The following is an 18,911-nucleotide window of genomic DNA, read 5'->3' on the forward strand; positions in this document are numbered from 1 at the left end:
GCTTCATCCCACGTGTGCCACTCTATTGTAGTTTGAAGTAGTTAGTATATTTCATGCATGTGTATTTATATCCATCACTGAAGACAGCAGCACCTGAGCCAGTATTTTTGGGCAAAACGCGATTTTCATTAGCGTTGCGTGACATAAATATAGTATTTTCATTAAAAATAGAGTTGCGAAAACTATGCAATCATCGCGTTTGTTTGTAGAGTTGCGAATTACCATTGTTCGCGTTTCCTTTTCAGAGTAGTGTTGCGAATTCCATTCGCGATTGCTTTTATTGTTATTTAAGAATAGTGTTGCGAGTGCACTGATCGGTTTGCTCTTAGCGTTGCGAATTACTATTATTCGCGTTTGCTTTTCAGGGTAGCGTTGCGAATAATCACCATTCGCGGTTGTTTTTATTCTTATAAATCGCGTTTGGAATTTTTCTATTATAAATTAGCGTTGCGATCTTGATTCATCGCGTTTTTCGTTGATTAGAGTTGCGATTTAATGCCCAAAATTTGACGCTGGCCACTGCTACTTCAGGATCAAGTTGCAGCTGATTCGACAAAGTCTCGAATGACCTAGGTTTGTTATTAAAATTAGCGTTGCGTATTTTTTGACATGGATGCACGCGGTTTTATTAATATCACGAATAATTAAGCGCCCTCCGTGGCTGCTCGCGGGAAATTCTTTATTTTTACGAATATTGACGCATCCCGCGATTGTTTTTGAGAATTATTTAATTTATAAATTAGTGTTGCGTGTGACGAAGCGCCCTGTGCGGCTGCTCTCGCGAGATTTTTCTATTTTATAATTTATAAATTAGTGTTGCGATGTAAAAAATGTCCCACTTACGGTTTGTTTTAATTACAAGTGGACGATACTTTTTTTCGTACTTTTAAGTACATTTCATATCTGAGAAAAATATATTTCATTATTCATAATGTTCTAAGTCGTACTGTTTGGGATTTTTTTATATGAGAAGGTATAAAGTTCCTGAAGTTATAGCATTAAATTTTATTTTCAATAATAATAGTTCCATTTACATTCTAATGAATTACTTAAAATATACAGGAGCACAAAATGTACGCACCTTTCTAAACAGCTAGAAATCATACCGTGCTTGAATGTAGTAGTTACTTTAAAAATTAAAAATTTTGCCACATATATTTTCCCATATAATAGCGTTTCTTAAAAATAAATTCATGATTCTTAGGAGCCCAATAAATAAGTCACAGTTCCAGTAAAGAAAGTATATTCTTTATATAGTTTCTACAGAATTGTATTAACTAATTACTCTTATTTCGTTTAATATTCCACTCTTCCATTGGATAGACATTACTGGTCACAGAGTGTTAAATATCACGTATGGTGTTACATACGTTTTCACGCAAACCTCTCTCGTTATTCAAAATGTCAGCAACAGTGAATTTCAACCACAAATTCGATGATCCCAATTACGTACTCGTGGATTAGAATTTTCAAATATCGATTTCTTTTACGTACAGAGTGAACGTTGGATTCGTTCAAGCACGATAGATTTTGTACCGCAATGTTTACTGGCGATATAAATAAAAAAAAAAAGTGAAATCACAGATACAGACAAAAATTACGTAACATCGAACGTCGTTCGTAGAGAAAAGATCGGTTTGCCAAATAGCGTGCTGTTGCAACTGATACTCATCGTCCTCTTGTCGTTCTCTTCAGGTAATTGGAAGGAAAACTTTGGTGTACAGTGTTAAACGATTAAACACTATGTTTCAACGTCGCAGAACGCAATGTATGTACATACTTAAACGTATTTTTTGGAGATTATCCCGAAAAATTGTTACTAAGGGAGCTCTATACCCCTATCCTCTCTGTTTTCTCGTTGTCACTGTTGCTCAGCAAAACGTACGGGTCCCGCGCCGTTAATAATTTGTGCTGTCCATTCACTAACAACGTCGAGCCTCTTCTGATTGTTCGTTTACCTAATTCGATCGCCTCGTGAGTGAACACCGCGTTGTTGTAGACCTTCGCGGAAACAGTGATTATGATTATTATACCGACTAGAATGAAACCATACGAGGTACAGGGCACAGCAATATCGCTGAACGTTGTTGCTAGATAGATCCATCTCCTGATGGATGGTGTCAGTTCCTCGATTCCTTCTTCGAGCCACATAATTGGAAACACGGCGTCTGGAAAGTTTGATACGACACCGACGTGCGGCTGATGTTCGATTTTTAAATTCAATTGCAGTCGGACTTTTCCTTCCAGAGGCACGCCAAGTTTCTTTAAAATAAAATTGTTGTTATAAAAGTTATACAGGATAACTTTTAATGGGAGATTCTAGAGACCAAAATAAGACGAAAATCAAGAATAGCAATTTGTTGATTGAGGCTTCTTTAAGAAGTTATTAACGTTTAAAGATCCGCCTGTAGAACTGCAATCAGCGAACAGCTGCGCGCGCGCGATAGTTTGCACACTTCAACTTTAAACGTTAATAACTTTATAACGAAGCCTCGATCAACAAATTGTTATTCTTGATTTTCGTCTTATTTTGGTCCCCAGAATCTCCTATTAAAATTTTTCCCAGGGATGACTGAACATCTTGTATAGTATTTATTGGTTTTTTTGAGAATAAATTATTAGAAAATTACCGATTGAATTTTGAAGTACGTTCCATGCAGCTCTTTGTCTGGTTTTAATCCCTCGACCGCGTCTAGTAATTTGGGATCTGCTTTGTAGAAATGTGGGAAGGAGAGATAGACTGGCGCGCCTGAAAATTAAAAAGTATTCAGAAAAATGCAATTACAGTATCGTTTGAAAATATGCACCTACCGATTCAGTCGATTTTCGTTAACAGATCTTGAATTGTGAGGTAAATGGAAATTTGGTATTTATTTAGGCAGTCACAATTTTAGGTATACGTACTGTATTGGCAAGGACTAATATTTTGGAGTCCGTACGAAGAACACGTTGACACCTCATCTTCACAGAAGCATTCGTTTTCCGGAGTCGTTTCATTGGGTAGTCCAAAAACCGTGTCAGAGGGCGTGTAATAATCTGCTTTTATTCCTGATTTCTCGGTAGGGCCGCGATATTGTAGAGGCAAGGTGCGACAAATGTCTTTGTCCCAAAGATGAATAATGTCAGCGCCAGTTTTCTCACGAGGTGGAAAAAAGGATCCTACAATTAATTAATTTTATATTATATTTCGTCAACGCGTAGCGTGCATATGAATTTCACAGTAAAAAATAGTCATTCACGAGCCAAATCGATTAACTCCAGTTTTTGAATTTCTTTTTATTTCAATCTCAGAGAATTTAATTGAGTTCTAACTTTTTATATTCATAATAAATTTTCACTTTTTGTTTCACGAAGTTAATCAATTTGGCAAGGTTTTAAATGAAACTTTGACGATAAATAATTAGAGATATCTCGGAGTGTTCTCGTAATATTTTACATTAATCGATCGCATTTACCTTCCGAAGCACGAATAGAATTGCAAGGTGCATTCGACCAATAGGGCAAACGATCTAATCCATTTAATCGATTTATTAATCCGAACTCCTTCATGTCTGTGTGACCCGTAAAAATAGTAGATACTTCGTTTAATGTGCCATTTCTCTGTAATTAAAATTGTTATCATCTTCGTCGATTAACTTAAAGATAATTCAGTATATATGTTGTACAGTGCATCTACTATAACGCGTTAAATATTTTCGTGGAAAAATTCAAAATTTTTGATTGCAAAATATCTTTTAGTTTATTCGCAAAAAATTCTCCAAGAAAATCTAGAAAAACGCGATTCGAATATGTTTGAAAATATACAGTGCCATCAATTTTTACTTTCTTTCGCTCAAAAAATTTTAAAATATCACTGAAATATGTATAAATAAACTCTGTAAATTTGGCTGCAAAAGGTCTCATAGTTTATTCACAAAAAATTCTCCAATAAAGTCTACAAAAATGCACTTCATATTAGTGCATTTTAAAATCGACTATGTTTGAAAATATACAGTGCCTCCAATTTTAACTTTTTTTGGCCCAAAAAATTTCAAAATATCACTGAAATATATATAAATAAACCCTGTAAATTTGACTTTAAAAGGTTTTACAGTTTAGCCACAAAAAATTCTCCAATAAAGTCTACAAAAATGCACTTCATATTAGTGCATTTTAAAATCAACTATGTTTGAAAATATACAGTGCCTTCAATTTTAACTTCTTTTGGCCCAAAAAATTTTAAAATATCACTTCAATACCTATAAATAAACCCTGTAAATTTGACTTTAAAAGGTTTTACAGTTTAGCCACAAAAAATTCCTCAAAACAGCCAAAAAAACACATTTCGCGTACAAAGACTCGCATTTCTTATATTTTTGTATATCAAGTGGATTTTATAATTTTTTGAGAGTTGAAATTTCTTCTAAATGCACAAACATCCGCAGTTTAGTAATTAGTAATACGTTATTTCTGTGAAATATTACTCACTCCGAGAAGAAGTCCCATTTGACTCATCGGACGCCTCGTTTTGGGAAAGAATCTGTGAGCGATGCTAACTAATGGATCATCGTATCCGAAAACTAATTCTTGAGCAGTTACAGGAACAAATGGACTCATCTGCATTCCACTCAAAAACATGGATAATCCTAGAGTAATAAATCGTGGTAAATTCTTGCTTTGTGTCGATACAGTCTGAAAAATGCGAAGTAAGTTTCTCGTAGTAATCGGTTAATATATTTATCTGGAAACATTTATACAATTTACAAACACAAATGAATAAACGTTACGTAAAGCATCTTAATATTAGTACAGTGGTGTCTCCGAGATTGCCAAAAAATTCGATCCTCCATGAAAATTCTATAATGAAAATCTGAATGCTACGCAACAAAAACAATTTTCTTTTTTAAAACACAAGAATTAAAAATAAAATTCTATTTTAAATTCAATCGATTCTAGCTTGTTTAGAAAGTATTAATGGCGTGCATTTTGTTATTGGGGAAAATAATAAAAATAAATCACTCCCGAGTCGAATGATTAAATAGTTAGTGTCAAATGAAATATATTTTTATTACTTTATATTTGTGCTGTCATTTCGTTCTTACCATACAGTAATTTTCCATTGTTATTTGCAAATTCTAAGGATCCTTTTTTCAATCGATCCACTCATTCCGTAATTTTGCTATATTATTTGTTACAAACATAAACTGTAAAATTTTGCCTGGGAGTATAGTGGTAGTTTACTCGTCAAAGACCGTTATCGACTAATATTTTTTAATTTCATATTAACTGGCAGTCGCCATTGTAGTAGATGACTAAACGTGTCGTCTACTAAATTATTTGTTTATATTACGAAATATTAACTTACTAGTAACGGAATGTTTGGTACCATTAGTTTCATGTCTTTATCCTTCGACAACTCTGGTACAAAGTTTAATATTTTCTTGTGTTGATAACTTACAGTACCGTTGTTGTGGAAAACAATATTGACCTTTTCCATGTCTTCTCTGTGAAATAGAAAAGTCAGGTGTATTTTTTTATCTGAGCAATAAATAAATCATTTGTACGTACCTGTAAACGAAGGGGCCAACTTCTTGCAGTTTTGGCTTCTCGTTAAATTGCAAGAAATTTTCTGTATTTGTTACGTTGAATATGTATACCTTGGTCAATCGAACTACTCCAGGTTTTTGCCAATATTGGAAAGAGAGCGAGCCATTCCATAGTCGTAGTTGCTGAAAATAAATATAATAATTGCACGAAATCTTCTTGTAAAATTTATACAATATCCGTGAATTGATTTAATTATACTAGTGATTCTGCGTGAAATAAATAAGTCGAAGATATGTGGGACAGAATTTTTTCACACGAGGCTTCGTTTTTCGGTAAATCATTTAATTTGGAGGAAATAAATTATTGTACATACCTTTAATATAATATAGTCCGCCCAGGGTATACTACTTAAGATAATGCCAATTATGAGCGTTAGAATTCCTATAAAAATTGCTGAAACTTTGCCTGGAAAATAAACAAAAATTATAAATGTACATTTATAAAATTAATTACATGATTTATGCAACAAACTTCTATTCCATAAATGGGCGAATACGAGAGTCTTTAACATTCCTGGGAAAAATTTTAATGAGAGATTCTAGAGGCCAAAATAAGACGAAAATCAAGAATAGCAATTTGTTGATCGAGGCTTCGTTAAAAAGTTATTAACGTTTAAAGTTAAAGTGTGCAGACTATCGCGCGTGCGCAGCTGTTCGCAGATTGCCGTCTCACAGGCGGAACTTTAAACGTTAATAACTTCTTAACGAAGCCTCAATCAAGAAATTGCTATTCTTAATTTTCGTCTTATTTTGGCCTCTAGAATCTCCCATTAAAATTTTTCCCAGTGATATAAGGGTAAACAAAAATTTTTTATAATTTTCACAGACTAACGTATCTGCATAGGTGAAGATTTAAACAAAATTTCCTGATCCTGAAACATATCTCAATAATTTATGAATTTTCATCGTAATATTATAATTTTCAAATAACGTAATTTTGAAAGTTGCGTTTCTTCAAAATCGAGTTTCAAAAGAAACATTTTTTACTTATATTTTCGATTCACTTTTTCACGTAGAATCATCGTGTTGGCGCTACAATGTTTTTCAACATTATTATTATTTATTTTAGCAGATATTTCGTTCAAATATCGTCTGGTTTTTTGAGTATTAAATGAAGTGATTATCGATTGTTGTTCTTACGTAACAACATTTTTACGGTTTTCCAAATATGATTGACACCAATCTACCGTGTCAGATAATTTCTTGAATGATTGATGGGTGTATCATCGTTTGAAGAAGACAACGTCGATTAAATTGTAATGACTCAAAGTCTGTCTAACTAGTCAGATAGAAACAGATCGAACGATTTTAGAATCGACAATTCGTGAAATTTTAACGTAGAATTGGGGGGGAGGGGAGGAGACACAATTCTCGAAAGAACTTCTGTCAGTTTTACTAGAAGACGTACCTCTTCAAAATACTTTGGACGAAGTAGGAGTGTTCAATGGCCAGCACACGTTCGTCTGATTTCAACCTGCTCGATTTCTTTCTACGGGGAACACTAAAAAAATAAGGTTTATAATAATGCACCAACTTCTGGAGATTTGCATTAACGTATTATAACACAACGTGGCAGTATCGAAAGTCTGAATAACGTGGAACGTTTAAATAAATTAAAAAAGAGACAATGATGACTATTTTGAAAACATTTTTAAATTATGACTTTATGAGAAGGTAATTTAAAGATCGATTATGAATGTTTTAATTAAAGAAAAAGAACAACGATGACCTTAAAGTCACGGAAAATATTTCGAAGAATGATTCTCTGTCGCAATAATCGATGCATCGAAATAAATATTCTACTCCATTGACATTTTTTTGTGTAAAATTATATCCGTATAGAATTTCCGCTTATCAGAGAACTGCGAGGAAACGAGTGAAATTTTACGCCAAGGTAACAGCGATGTATTAAAACATCGAGCTTAACGAGAAACAAATTAATTTCACAGACAAAGCACATTTTTTTAATGTGCTATCGTCGATCATTTCGAAGATAATCGACTGGATCCGTTCGAATGAGACACACTGTATATATATTCTTAAACCTGTATCAATGTGTCGCTATACGATGATTCCTAAGCAACAGTTTTGCATTGCTGATTGCTAATACGATTTCTTAATTTCCATATTACTGATTTCAAAATCACTTTTTATTTTTTTATAGTTGACAGTAGAAATTATTATTGAAGCAACAATTTTGCATTGCTGATTGCTAATTCTATTTTTAATCTTCCTAATATTGATTACAAAATCGCTGAATTTTATTTTTTCGTAGTAGAAAGTAGAAATTATTGTTTTGATTATCGAAATAACAGTTCTGCATTGCTGATTGCTAATTCTATTTTTAATTTTCCTATTGTTGATTTAAAAATCACTGAATTTTATTCTTTCATCGTGGCTCTGTTATACAGATTCGCGTATTCGAGCCACCGGTACCTTGAATTACAATAAACAATAAAAGACTCGTTGCATTACATAATCTTGCTCTGGCCAGATTGAGAAAGTCCGAAAGTGAGTTTCGTGTCTGTGTGGAATTATTGCATACTGTTACAATCAGTTACGAAAATATTCGGACAACAGTAGAGTTTTCACAAATTATTCTGTCAAGAAAAATTAATATTATATTAGGAATTTGTTACGTTATTTAAACAAACGTTGAAGACATCCTAGACAAAGAAAATTGACAGTCAACGTAATAATTGAATATTTTCCAGTAGAGTTTTCACAAATTTTCCTGTCAAGAAAAATTTATAATTGCAAATAGAATAATGTCATTGATATTAGGAATTTGCTAGGCTATTTGAACAAATGTTGAGGATATTTATAGACACAGAAAATTGTCAATTCACCACTTAAATATTTTCCAGTAGAGTTTTCACAAATTTTCCTGTCAAGAAAAGTTTATAATTGCAAATGGAATAATGTTATTGATATTAGGAATTTGTTAGACTATTTGAACAAACATTGAGACTATTTCTAAACAGAGAAAATTGTCAATGCATCAATTAAATATTTTCCAGTAGAGTTTTCACAAATTTTCCTGTCAAGAAAAGTTTATAATTGCAAATAGAATAATGTAATTGATATTAGGAATTTTTTAGACTATTTGAACAAATGTTGAGGATATTTATTGACAGAGAAAATTGACAGTCAACGTAATAATTGAATATTTTCCAGTAGAGTTTTCACAAATTTTCCTGTCAAGAAAAGTTTATAATTGCAAATAGAATAATGTAATTGATATTAGGAATTTGTTACGCTATTTGAACAAACATTGAGGATATTTCTTGACAGAGAAAATTGTCAATGTATCAATTAACTATTTTCCAGTAGAATTTTCACAAATTTTCCTGTCAAGAAAAGTTTATAGTTGCAAATAGAATAATGTCATTCATATTAGGAATTTATTAGGCTATTTGAACAAATGTTGAGGATATTTATAGACAGAGAAAATTGTCAATTCATCAATTAAATATTTTCCAGTAGAGTTTTCACAAATTTTCCTGTCAAGAAAAGTTTGTAGTTGCAAATAGAATAATGTAATTGATATTAGGAATTTGTTACGCTATTTGAACAAACATTGAGGATATTTCTAGACAGAGAAAATTGTCAATGTATCAATTAAATATTTTCCAGTAGAGTTTTCACAAATTTTCCTGTCAAGAAAAGTTTATAGTTGCAAATAGAATAATGTCATTGATATTAGGAATTTATTAGGCTATTTGAACAAATGTTGAGGATATTTATAGACAGAGAAAATTGTCAATTCATCAATTAAATATTTTCCAGTAGAGTTTTCACAAATTTTCCTGTCAAGAAAAATTAATACTTGCAAATAGAATAATGTAATTGATGTTAGGAATTTGGTAGGCTATTTGAACAAACATTGAGGCTATTTCTACACAGAGAAAATTGTCAATGCTTTAATTAAATATTTTCTAGTAGAGTTTTCACAAATTTTCCTGTCAAGAAAAATTAATACTTGCAAATAGAATAATGTAATTGATATTAGGAATTTGTTACGCTATTTGAACAAACATTGAGGCTATTTCTAAACAGAGAAAATAGTCAATGCATCAATTAAATATTTTCCAGTAGAGTTTTCACAATTTTCCTGTCAAGAAAAGTTTATAATTGCAAATAGAATAATGTCATTGATATTAGGAATTTTTTAGGCTATTTCTAAACATAGAAAATTGTCAATGCATCAATTAAATATTTTCCAGTAGAGTTTTCACAAATTTTCCTGTCAAGAAAAGTTTATAATTGCAAATAGAATAATGTAATTGATATTAGAAATTTGTTAGGCTATTTGAACAAACATTGAGTCTATTTCTAAACAGAGAAAATTGTCAATGCATCAATTAAATATTTTCCAGTAGAGTTTTCACAAATTTTCCTGTCAAGAAAAGTTTATAATTGCAAATAGAATAATGTAATTGATATTAGGAATTTTTTAGACTATTTGAACAAATGTTGAGGATATTTATTGACAGAGAAAATTGACAGTCAACGTAATAATTGAATATTTTCCAGTAGAGTTTTCACAAATTTTCCTGTCAAGAAAAGTTTATAATTGCAAATAGAATAATGTAATTGATATTAGGAATTTGTTACGCTATTTGAACAAACATTGAGGATATTTCTTGACAGAGAAAATTGTCAATGTATCAATTAACTATTTTCCAGTAGAATTTTCACAAATTTTCCTGTCAAGAAAAGTTTATAGTTGCAAATAGAATAATGTCATTCATATTAGGAATTTATTAGGCTATTTGAACAAATGTTGAGGATATTTATAGACAGAGAAAATTGTCAATTCATCAATTAAATATTTTCCAGTAGAGTTTTCACAAATTTTCCTGTCAAGAAAAGTTTGTAGTTGCAAATAGAATAATGTAATTGATATTAGGAATTTGTTACGCTATTTGAACAAACATTGAGGATATTTCTAGACAGAGAAAATTGTCAATGTATCAATTAAATATTTTCCAGTAGAGTTTTCACAAATTTTCCTGTCAAGAAAAGTTTATAGTTGCAAATAGAATAATGTCATTGATATTAGGAATTTATTAGGCTATTTGAACAAATGTTGAGGATATTTATAGACAGAGAAAATTGTCAATTCATCAATTAAATATTTTCCAGTAGAGTTTTCACAAATTTTCCTGTCAAGAAAAATTAATACTTGCAAATAGAATAATGTAATTGATGTTAGGAATTTGGTAGGCTATTTGAACAAACATTGAGGCTATTTCTACACAGAGAAAATTGTCAATGCTTTAATTAAATATTTTCTAGTAGAGTTTTCACAAATTTTCCTGTCAAGAAAAGTTTGTAGTTGCAAATAGAATAATGTAATTGATATTAGGAATTTGTTACGCTATTTGAACAAACATTGAGGCTATTTCTAAACAGAGAAAATAGTCAATGCATCAATTAAATATTTTCCAGTAGAGTTTTCACAATTTTCCTGTCAAGAAAAGTTTATAATTGCAAATAGAATAATGTCATTGATATTAGGAATTTTTTAGGCTATTTCTAAACATAGAAAATTGTCAATGCATCAATTAAATATTTTCCAGTAGAGTTTTCACAAATTTTCCTGTCAAGAAAAGTTTATAATTGCAAATAGAATAATGTAATTGATATTAGAAATTTGTTAGGCTATTTGAACAAACATTGAGTCTATTTCTAAACAGAGAAAATTGTCAATGCATCAATTAAATATTTTCCAGTAGAGTTTTCACAAATTTTCCTGTCAAGAAAAATTAATGTATGATGTTAATTGAATATATTCGTCCTTGGATTAAAACCGTACATTCCGAAGTCCATTCCGTCGTGGAATCAAGCATCTTTTAACGAAGTTGGCGAAGTTTCGACAGAGTTTCAGCGAACGAGGGTGACCATGATTAAGAAATAAAGTACTAATCGACAATTTCAATATCAGACAGAAACGTAAACATTACATTTTTCGGGACGGAAATACCCAACATTCTTACCTCACAATCAGAATTTTGTGAATGTGATGTAAGTTTGCTCAAGCCTGACTCGCCTGAGTGGTACCCGTCGTCTGTTTTAAACGACAAGAAATTTCAACCTGACGTAAAAGAAGGAAGATTGCGTTACTATTTCTTTCGATGATCGATTAGACACGTTTAACATATTGTAACATCCTCTAAATTCGTGATTCTGGTGCAAGTGAAACGTAAACAAGACCAGGCACGTCGATAAAACTATGCAAAGTAATTTAGTACTCGACATACATAGTTCGCTAACCATCGACGGTATAAATTAGAGAAGTCGTTGCATAATTTTACGATCTTTTCTTTCCGCTGGCATTCAACGACGTTAAAATTCGCTTTCTTCGCGCGACGAATCGATGGGAACCTCGAGATGGTAATATGAGCTGTTTATTTTTAAAATGGCGTAAGTCCATTTGTGTTCGAATCGAGGTATTGAAGGGTTTGCGTTGGATTAAATTTAAAAATATGGGTAATGTTTTCGAGTTTCTAAAAGTGTCAAGTTTCGAAGGTAATTAAATTTGTTTTTAGGCTTCGAAAATAATTATTTCCACCCTTTAGATCATTTAAAATAAATCAAATTTTATCAAATTTGTTTTCAATGAACACGAAAGTGATTATTTTCACCCTTTAGATCGTTCAATTAAATTCAGAATATTTTAATACGAGGTTAATTAATATTTACCAAAAATTGCACGCCACACATCGATTCGTACAATCTCAAACAAACATAAACAAACTCAAACGTAACTATCATCGAAAACCAGTTCTATTCGAAGCGTAGAAATGCATTGCGCATTTCTGAAGTCGATTTCGAGTAAATAAATAGTGAAAACCGATAATATTCACGTAAAAATAGCTCGCGTATGTAGATCTCCAACGTGTGTTTGTTTCTAGTATCATGCACTGTCAATAAACATAAAACATTTTCGTCAAACCGGTAGAGTGGACGTTAAAACACGCAAGACACGAATAAAACCTGTCGCGAAGAAAATACTGTTCCTAGAGTTTCTCAGAATCCCCGTGTGACCTAGCGGCAACTAGAATGAGAAAGTGCTAGATATTAGTAAAACTAGTATCTTATTAATTCCATAATACATTGGAAACGAATTCATCCGTAGACAATTTTCTCGATACGAATTATTTTAATCAACGAGTTTTATTCACTCGATTTAGTCGATTTGGTTTAACATATACAACCCTCGATACTATACGAACCAGCGAAAACAGGATGTCGATATCTCGCATAGTTTAAGAGAAATTCCAGTGTGTCGATCAACGCAATTTTATGCATATGTGTACAGGGTGTCCCAACAGTAATTTTACATGAAAAAACAGATCGAAAATGAAAGATAATATTTCTTCGTTTGAGATTTCAACTATCAATATCTAACTTTGTTTATGGACAGGAACTAACTTAATTCGTAGAAAAATTGTCATAAATTGCTCGTTGTCCTATATAGACTGAATTACATTCTGAATTTTTAATTCTTCGAATGGAGAATTCTCAGTTTTAATTGAGAAAGGCTTGAAATATTAAAATTCTTCTTGTAAACTTTTGTTTTAAAGACAAAAATCAAGGAGTACAACAAATAAAATTCAACATATTGACTATAGTAAACAAAGAGTGTACAGAAGTGCAGAAAACACAAAAAACACACGAACTCAAATTTTTCACCAACGAAGCCCCAAATGGACAAATTTTATTTATTTTTTCGTAACACAAAATGTAACGTTCCCACGAGATGAGGAAATACTCTTTAATTAAGACAGTGACTTAATTCTTTGTTTTAACGTTTCGAAACGTGACTTAACGAAGTCATATGCAGAGACAATTGTCAATAAAGAAATTACACTTTCCTCGTTTTAATCAGCTAACGATGCAATAAACGTTTTGACACGCAAGTTCTCGTAACCTCGTCTTAATTACCCCACTCATGGTCAGACTTAATATAAAATTATTAAGAAACATGGTTACCATTTAAAAAGTCAAAGTGCAATAAATACGTTCGATCTTTCGACGTCGAACGGATGATTAGCTCGCGTGACCGTCACCTAAATGTCAACGGAAGAAGTTGGGATGTCCATTGGGCCTTAAATTATTCTTGAAGCTTCAGGGTTCGAGCATATTTAAAGAAAAATATGTATTTTCTTAAACGAAGGGTAATTATACTTTTTGAGTGAAGTTGTTACAGAATCTCAAGGGGTAAAACTCTGAAAGTTATGCAAAGTGAGAATACTAACGCCTAAGCGAGGTCTACAGGAAGCATCTACTATTTGCAGGCTCACCACCTTGTCAAACACGCAATTAACACATTCTCGTTCGCGTTTGCAACAGTGTCGTAGTTATTACAACAGAAAAAGTGCCCCTAGTTACACTACAAATCGATATCAAACATTCTATCCTTCAAAAAATACTTGAAAAAATTGCTCCATACTTAGTCGTCGCGAAAGTACAATTTTTCAATTGAAAAGATCTCAATGATTCTACTGTAAACCTTCCAAAATGATATTGATATTTTAAAAATGGTTCTATACTTGTCGTTTGCTTAGTTATTTTATGAAGCATTCTCCATATTAAATGGGAAAGAAGTTCAGTCGTTACGAAGATAGAATCTTTGATGAGATAAGAAACTAATGGCTTCTTCAATTAAAACAGTGGTATATCACGATGGTAGCTTCTTTATTTGTACGTTTCAACCTTCATCCAAGGTGCTCTTCAGGAATTTCTACAATAAGAAAGTCACAATGATGCGTACAAGGAATTCAATCTAATAAGAACTTCACCTTACCCGCAGACACTGCAGATTCATCTTCCTGCAGTTTCTCAGCGATTTAGCTTTTTGCACTCATCATAGAAATTGCAGGAGAGGAAGTTGGACGAAGGTAGAAACATTGAAATAAAGAGAAACTGCCTTACGGTTATTTTGTTCAAGTTCTGTTGGTAAGGGCACGTATTATCACGCTTACGGTACAATTTGTCCGACAGTGACGTCATGGCCATGATTTTCAGGGTTTTTGGGCCCCATACTCTGGCTGGACCAGTCGTACAAAGTGATGTAACATGGCTGAGTAAATAGGGTAAGCTGATGTGGCTGAAAACCTGCTTGCAGAACTTCAATGACCTGTAGAATGTATAATATCCCGCTACGTTGTGGTCAATCTTTTCTTTTTTAGCCAATACATCGCCATTTTGCAACAATGTTAAATTATTTACATTCAAATATAGAGTATTCAACTGGGAGAAGCTGTAGTTTTAAAACGATTAGGGATAAAATGGGGAAAATTAATTTTCAACTTGAGATGTCGAGGGAAACAATTTCTGATAGGATTTGTGCATTTTATCGAGGCTTCACAAATAAGTATTGAAAAGAATTTTAGTGGTCTAGCAAAATTTTAATTCTACAGAATATTATATTTTTGATCTGGTAGTATTTACTTCAATCTATTTCGTAACAATATTAAATTATTTATATTTAAATGCTGGGTATCACACGCCATTGGTAGAAGCTATAAAACTAGAGGATAGAAAAAAAAAGTCACGTGGTAAAATTGAACAGCATACGATGCACAAACTGAGCCTAACTTTATTACTATACTTTCATTCGTCGGTGCGTGGACGGTAGCAGAAATCTTACGCAAACGGGCAAGCAGATCGTTAAAAGGAACATTGACCGACGATTTTGTAATTTCAAATTATACACGCTGAAACAAATTGGAATAAACATTCACTCGAACGAAATAAGACGTAATATCCGGAACAATCGTGACGGGATGAAAAAGAAAAATTGTTACAGTTGTGAGATAGTAAGGAAAGATAGAACAGAAACTTATTCGAGGGCCTGATAGGCCAATTATAGTAATGATTTTTAAAATGAACACGTGATTCGTAAGTTGAACATTTTTATTCCTTCCAAGTAAAGGGGATGAAGATAAAGGCGACCGAGAGGCTCGATTTCACTCCCACTATACGATAAATGAACATGTTAGCCCCCAATATTCATTTTAAGAAGACGTGATTCGTTAATTGATCGTTTCTACTCCTCCCAATCGGGAATAATAAAGATAAAGGCGACTTCGAGGCTCAATATACGATAAATGACACACGCTAACTTCATATCGATGTTCATTTTAAGAATACGTGATTCGTTAGTTGATCATTTCTATTTCTCCTAACTGGGAATGATGAAGATAAAGGCGACTTCGAGACTCAATTTCGCTCCCACTATACGATAAATGAACATGCTAGCCCCCAATATTCATTTTAAGAATACGTGATTCGTTAGTTGATCGTTTCTACTCCTCCCAATCGGGAATAATAAAGATAAAGACGACTTCGAGACTCAATTTCGCTCCCACTATACGATAAATGAACATGCTAGCTCCCAATATTCATTTTAAGAAGACGTGATTCGTTAGTTGATCATTTCTATTCCTCTCAACCGGGAATAATAAAGATAAAAGCGACTTCCAGACTCAATATACGATAAATGACACACGCTAACTTCATATCGATGTTCATTTCAAGAATACGTGATTCGTTAGTTGATCATTTCTATTTCTCCTAACTGGGAATGATGAAGATAAAGGCGACTTCGAGACTCAATTTCGCTCCCACTATACGATAAATGAACATGCTAGCCCCCAATATTCATTTTAAGAATACGTGATTCGTTAGTTGATCATTTCTACTCCTCCCAACCGGGAATAATAAAGATAAAGGCGACTTCGATACTCAATTTCGCTCCCACTATACGATAAATGAACATGCTGGCCCCCAATATTCATTTTAAGAATACGTGATTCGTTAGTTGATCGTTTCTACTCCTCCCAATCGGGAATAATAAAGATAAAGACGACTTCGAGACTTAATTTCGCTCCCACTATACGATAAATGAACATGCTAGCCCCCAATATTCATTTTAAGAACACGTGATTCGTTAGTTGATCATTTCTATTTCTCTCAACTGGGAATAATAAAGATAAAGGCGACTTCGAGGCTCAATATACGACAAATGACACACGCTAACTTCATATCGATGTTCATTTTAAGAATACGTGATTCGTTAGTTGATCATTTCTATTCCTCTCAATCGGGAATAATAAAGATAAAAGCGACTTCGAGACTCAATTTCGCTCCCACTATACGATAAATGAACATGCTAGCCCCCAATATTCATTTTAAGAAGATGTGATTCGTTAGTTGATCATTTCTATTTCCTCAAACCGGGAATAATAAAGATAAAAGCGACTTCCAGACTCAATATACGATAAATGACACACGCTAACTTCATATCGATGTTCATTTTAAGAATACGTGATTCGTTAGTTGATCATTTCTATTCCTCTCAACTGGGAATAATAAAGCTAAAGGCGACTTCGAGACTCAATTTCGCTCCCACTATACGATAAATGAACATGCTAGCCCCCAATATTCATTTTAAGAATACGTGATTCGTTAGTTGATCATTTCTACTCCTCCAAACTGAGAATAATAAAGATAAAGGCGACTTCGAGGCTCAATATACGGCAAATGACACACGCTAACTTCATATCGATGTTCATTTTAAGAATACGTGATTCGTTAGTTGATCATTTCTATTTCTCCTAACTGGGAATGATGAAGATAAAGGCGATTTCGAGACTCAATTTCGCTCCCACTATACGATAAATGAACATGCTAGCCCCCAATATTCATTTTAAGAAGACGTGATTCGTTAGTTGATCATTTCTATTCCTCCAAACCGGGAATAATAAAAATAAAAGCGACTTCCAGACTCAATATACGACAAATGACACACGCTAACTTCATATCGATGTTCATTTTAAGAATACGTGATTCGTTTGTTGATCATTTCTATTCCTCCCAATCGGGAATAATAAAGATAAAGACGACTTCGAGGCTCAATATACGACAAATGACACACGCTAACTTCATATCGATGTTCATTTTAAGAATACGTGATTCGTTAGTTGATCATTTCTATTCCTCTCAATCGGGAATAATAAAGATAAAAGCGACTTCGAGACTCAATTTCGCTCCCACTATCCGATAAATGAACATGCTAGCCCCCAATATTCATTTTAAGAATACGTGATTCGTTAGTTGATCATTTCTATTCCTCTCAACCGGGAATAATAAAGATAAAAGCGACTTCCAGACTCAATATACGATAAATGACACACGCTAACTTCATATCGATGTTCATTTTAAGAATACGTGATTCGTTAGATGATCATTTCTATTCCTCTCAATCGGGAATAATAAAGATAAAAGCGACTTCGAGACTCAATTTCGCTCCCACTATACGATAAATGAACATGCTAGCCCCCAATATTCATTTTAAGAATACGTGATTCGTTAGTTGATCATTTCTACTCCTCCAAACTGAGAATAATAAAGATAAAGGCGACTTCGAGGCTCAATATATGACAAATGACACACGCTAACTTCATATCGATGTTCATTTTAAGAATCATTGCTCCATTGAGCGACGGTCTGTTGCGAATGCTCGTAACTTTCGCTCGATCAATGGATGTTGCATGTTATAGCGCGATCTTTTCAACCGATTACTTAATAGCCATTGAAATACGTAATGTCAGAGACAGTTTGGAGCCAGGGAATCGAACCAAAAATGTCTGCGTGCCAGTGGACCCTTCTTTCAGCGTTTCTCTGATCGGTCGAGAGTGAAAGTGGTCTCGAAATTGTCGAGTGTAACTCGTGTGTGCCTTCTCGGTTTCGGCGGACGCGCCAATTTATACCTCGTAAATAACGACCTCAACGTTTTGCAACCCGACGGCGTTAAAAATGTTTGGACAGGTGCGGTTTTGTAACCCTGACTGCATTCCAACGAAAGGGTCCGCTCGACAGTCTGGGTATTCAAAGCTTATCTACGCGAAATTATCGACAATGTTCATGTTTGCGTCAGAAATGTATATCGCGTGCCCGATTACTCGATAGTCGCGAAGAACATCCTTCACGTATACGTGGAAACGTGTCGTTTAGAACTCCCCGGGGACTTTTGACATTTTCTTGAAACACATTTCAAGTCTCGGCTGATTACAAACGAGTAATTGTAGTTGCAATAGTTTTTTTTTTTAATTAGAAAAACAAACGTATACTTGAGACTGTTTACGTCCATTACACGTTCTTCCTTACTATTAAATCTAGTGATAGTTTAAATCACTGTTTAGTATTGTACTCATTATCATTACTCTGAAAAGTCATGCTTCGTACGTTACTGGGAGACGCGTTTATCGTGATTGACGCAACAGCGAGAAAAAAATTTATTTACCGTGTACG

General features: G+C 33.2%; 1 protein-coding gene across 1 annotated transcript in view; it reads right to left on the reverse strand.

Annotated features, from left to right (window-relative positions):
• Positions 1-985: 985 nt before the first annotated feature.
• Positions 986-18,911, reverse strand: part of Dsb (scavenger receptor class B member debris buster) — a 39,816-nt gene continuing 21,890 nt past the window's right edge. The window contains exons 3-10 of the mRNA XM_076780701.1: positions 5,900-5,991; positions 5,548-5,708; positions 5,345-5,483; positions 4,468-4,671; positions 3,456-3,600; positions 2,905-3,159; positions 2,631-2,749; positions 986-2,262 (exon numbers count right to left, since the gene is read on the reverse strand). Coding sequence (XP_076636816.1) covers positions 1,831-2,262; positions 2,631-2,749; positions 2,905-3,159; positions 3,456-3,600; positions 4,468-4,671; positions 5,345-5,483; positions 5,548-5,708; positions 5,900-5,991 — 1,547 coding nt within the window. The 3' untranslated portion in view covers positions 986-1,830. The remainder of the gene's footprint in view (positions 2,263-2,630; positions 2,750-2,904; positions 3,160-3,455; positions 3,601-4,467; positions 4,672-5,344; positions 5,484-5,547; positions 5,709-5,899; positions 5,992-18,911) is intronic.

This window comes from Colletes latitarsis, chromosome 13, assembly GCF_051014445.1.
Source record: "Colletes latitarsis isolate SP2378_abdomen chromosome 13, iyColLati1, whole genome shotgun sequence".
NCBI classification, from domain to species: Eukaryota; Metazoa; Arthropoda; class Insecta; order Hymenoptera; family Colletidae; genus Colletes; species Colletes latitarsis.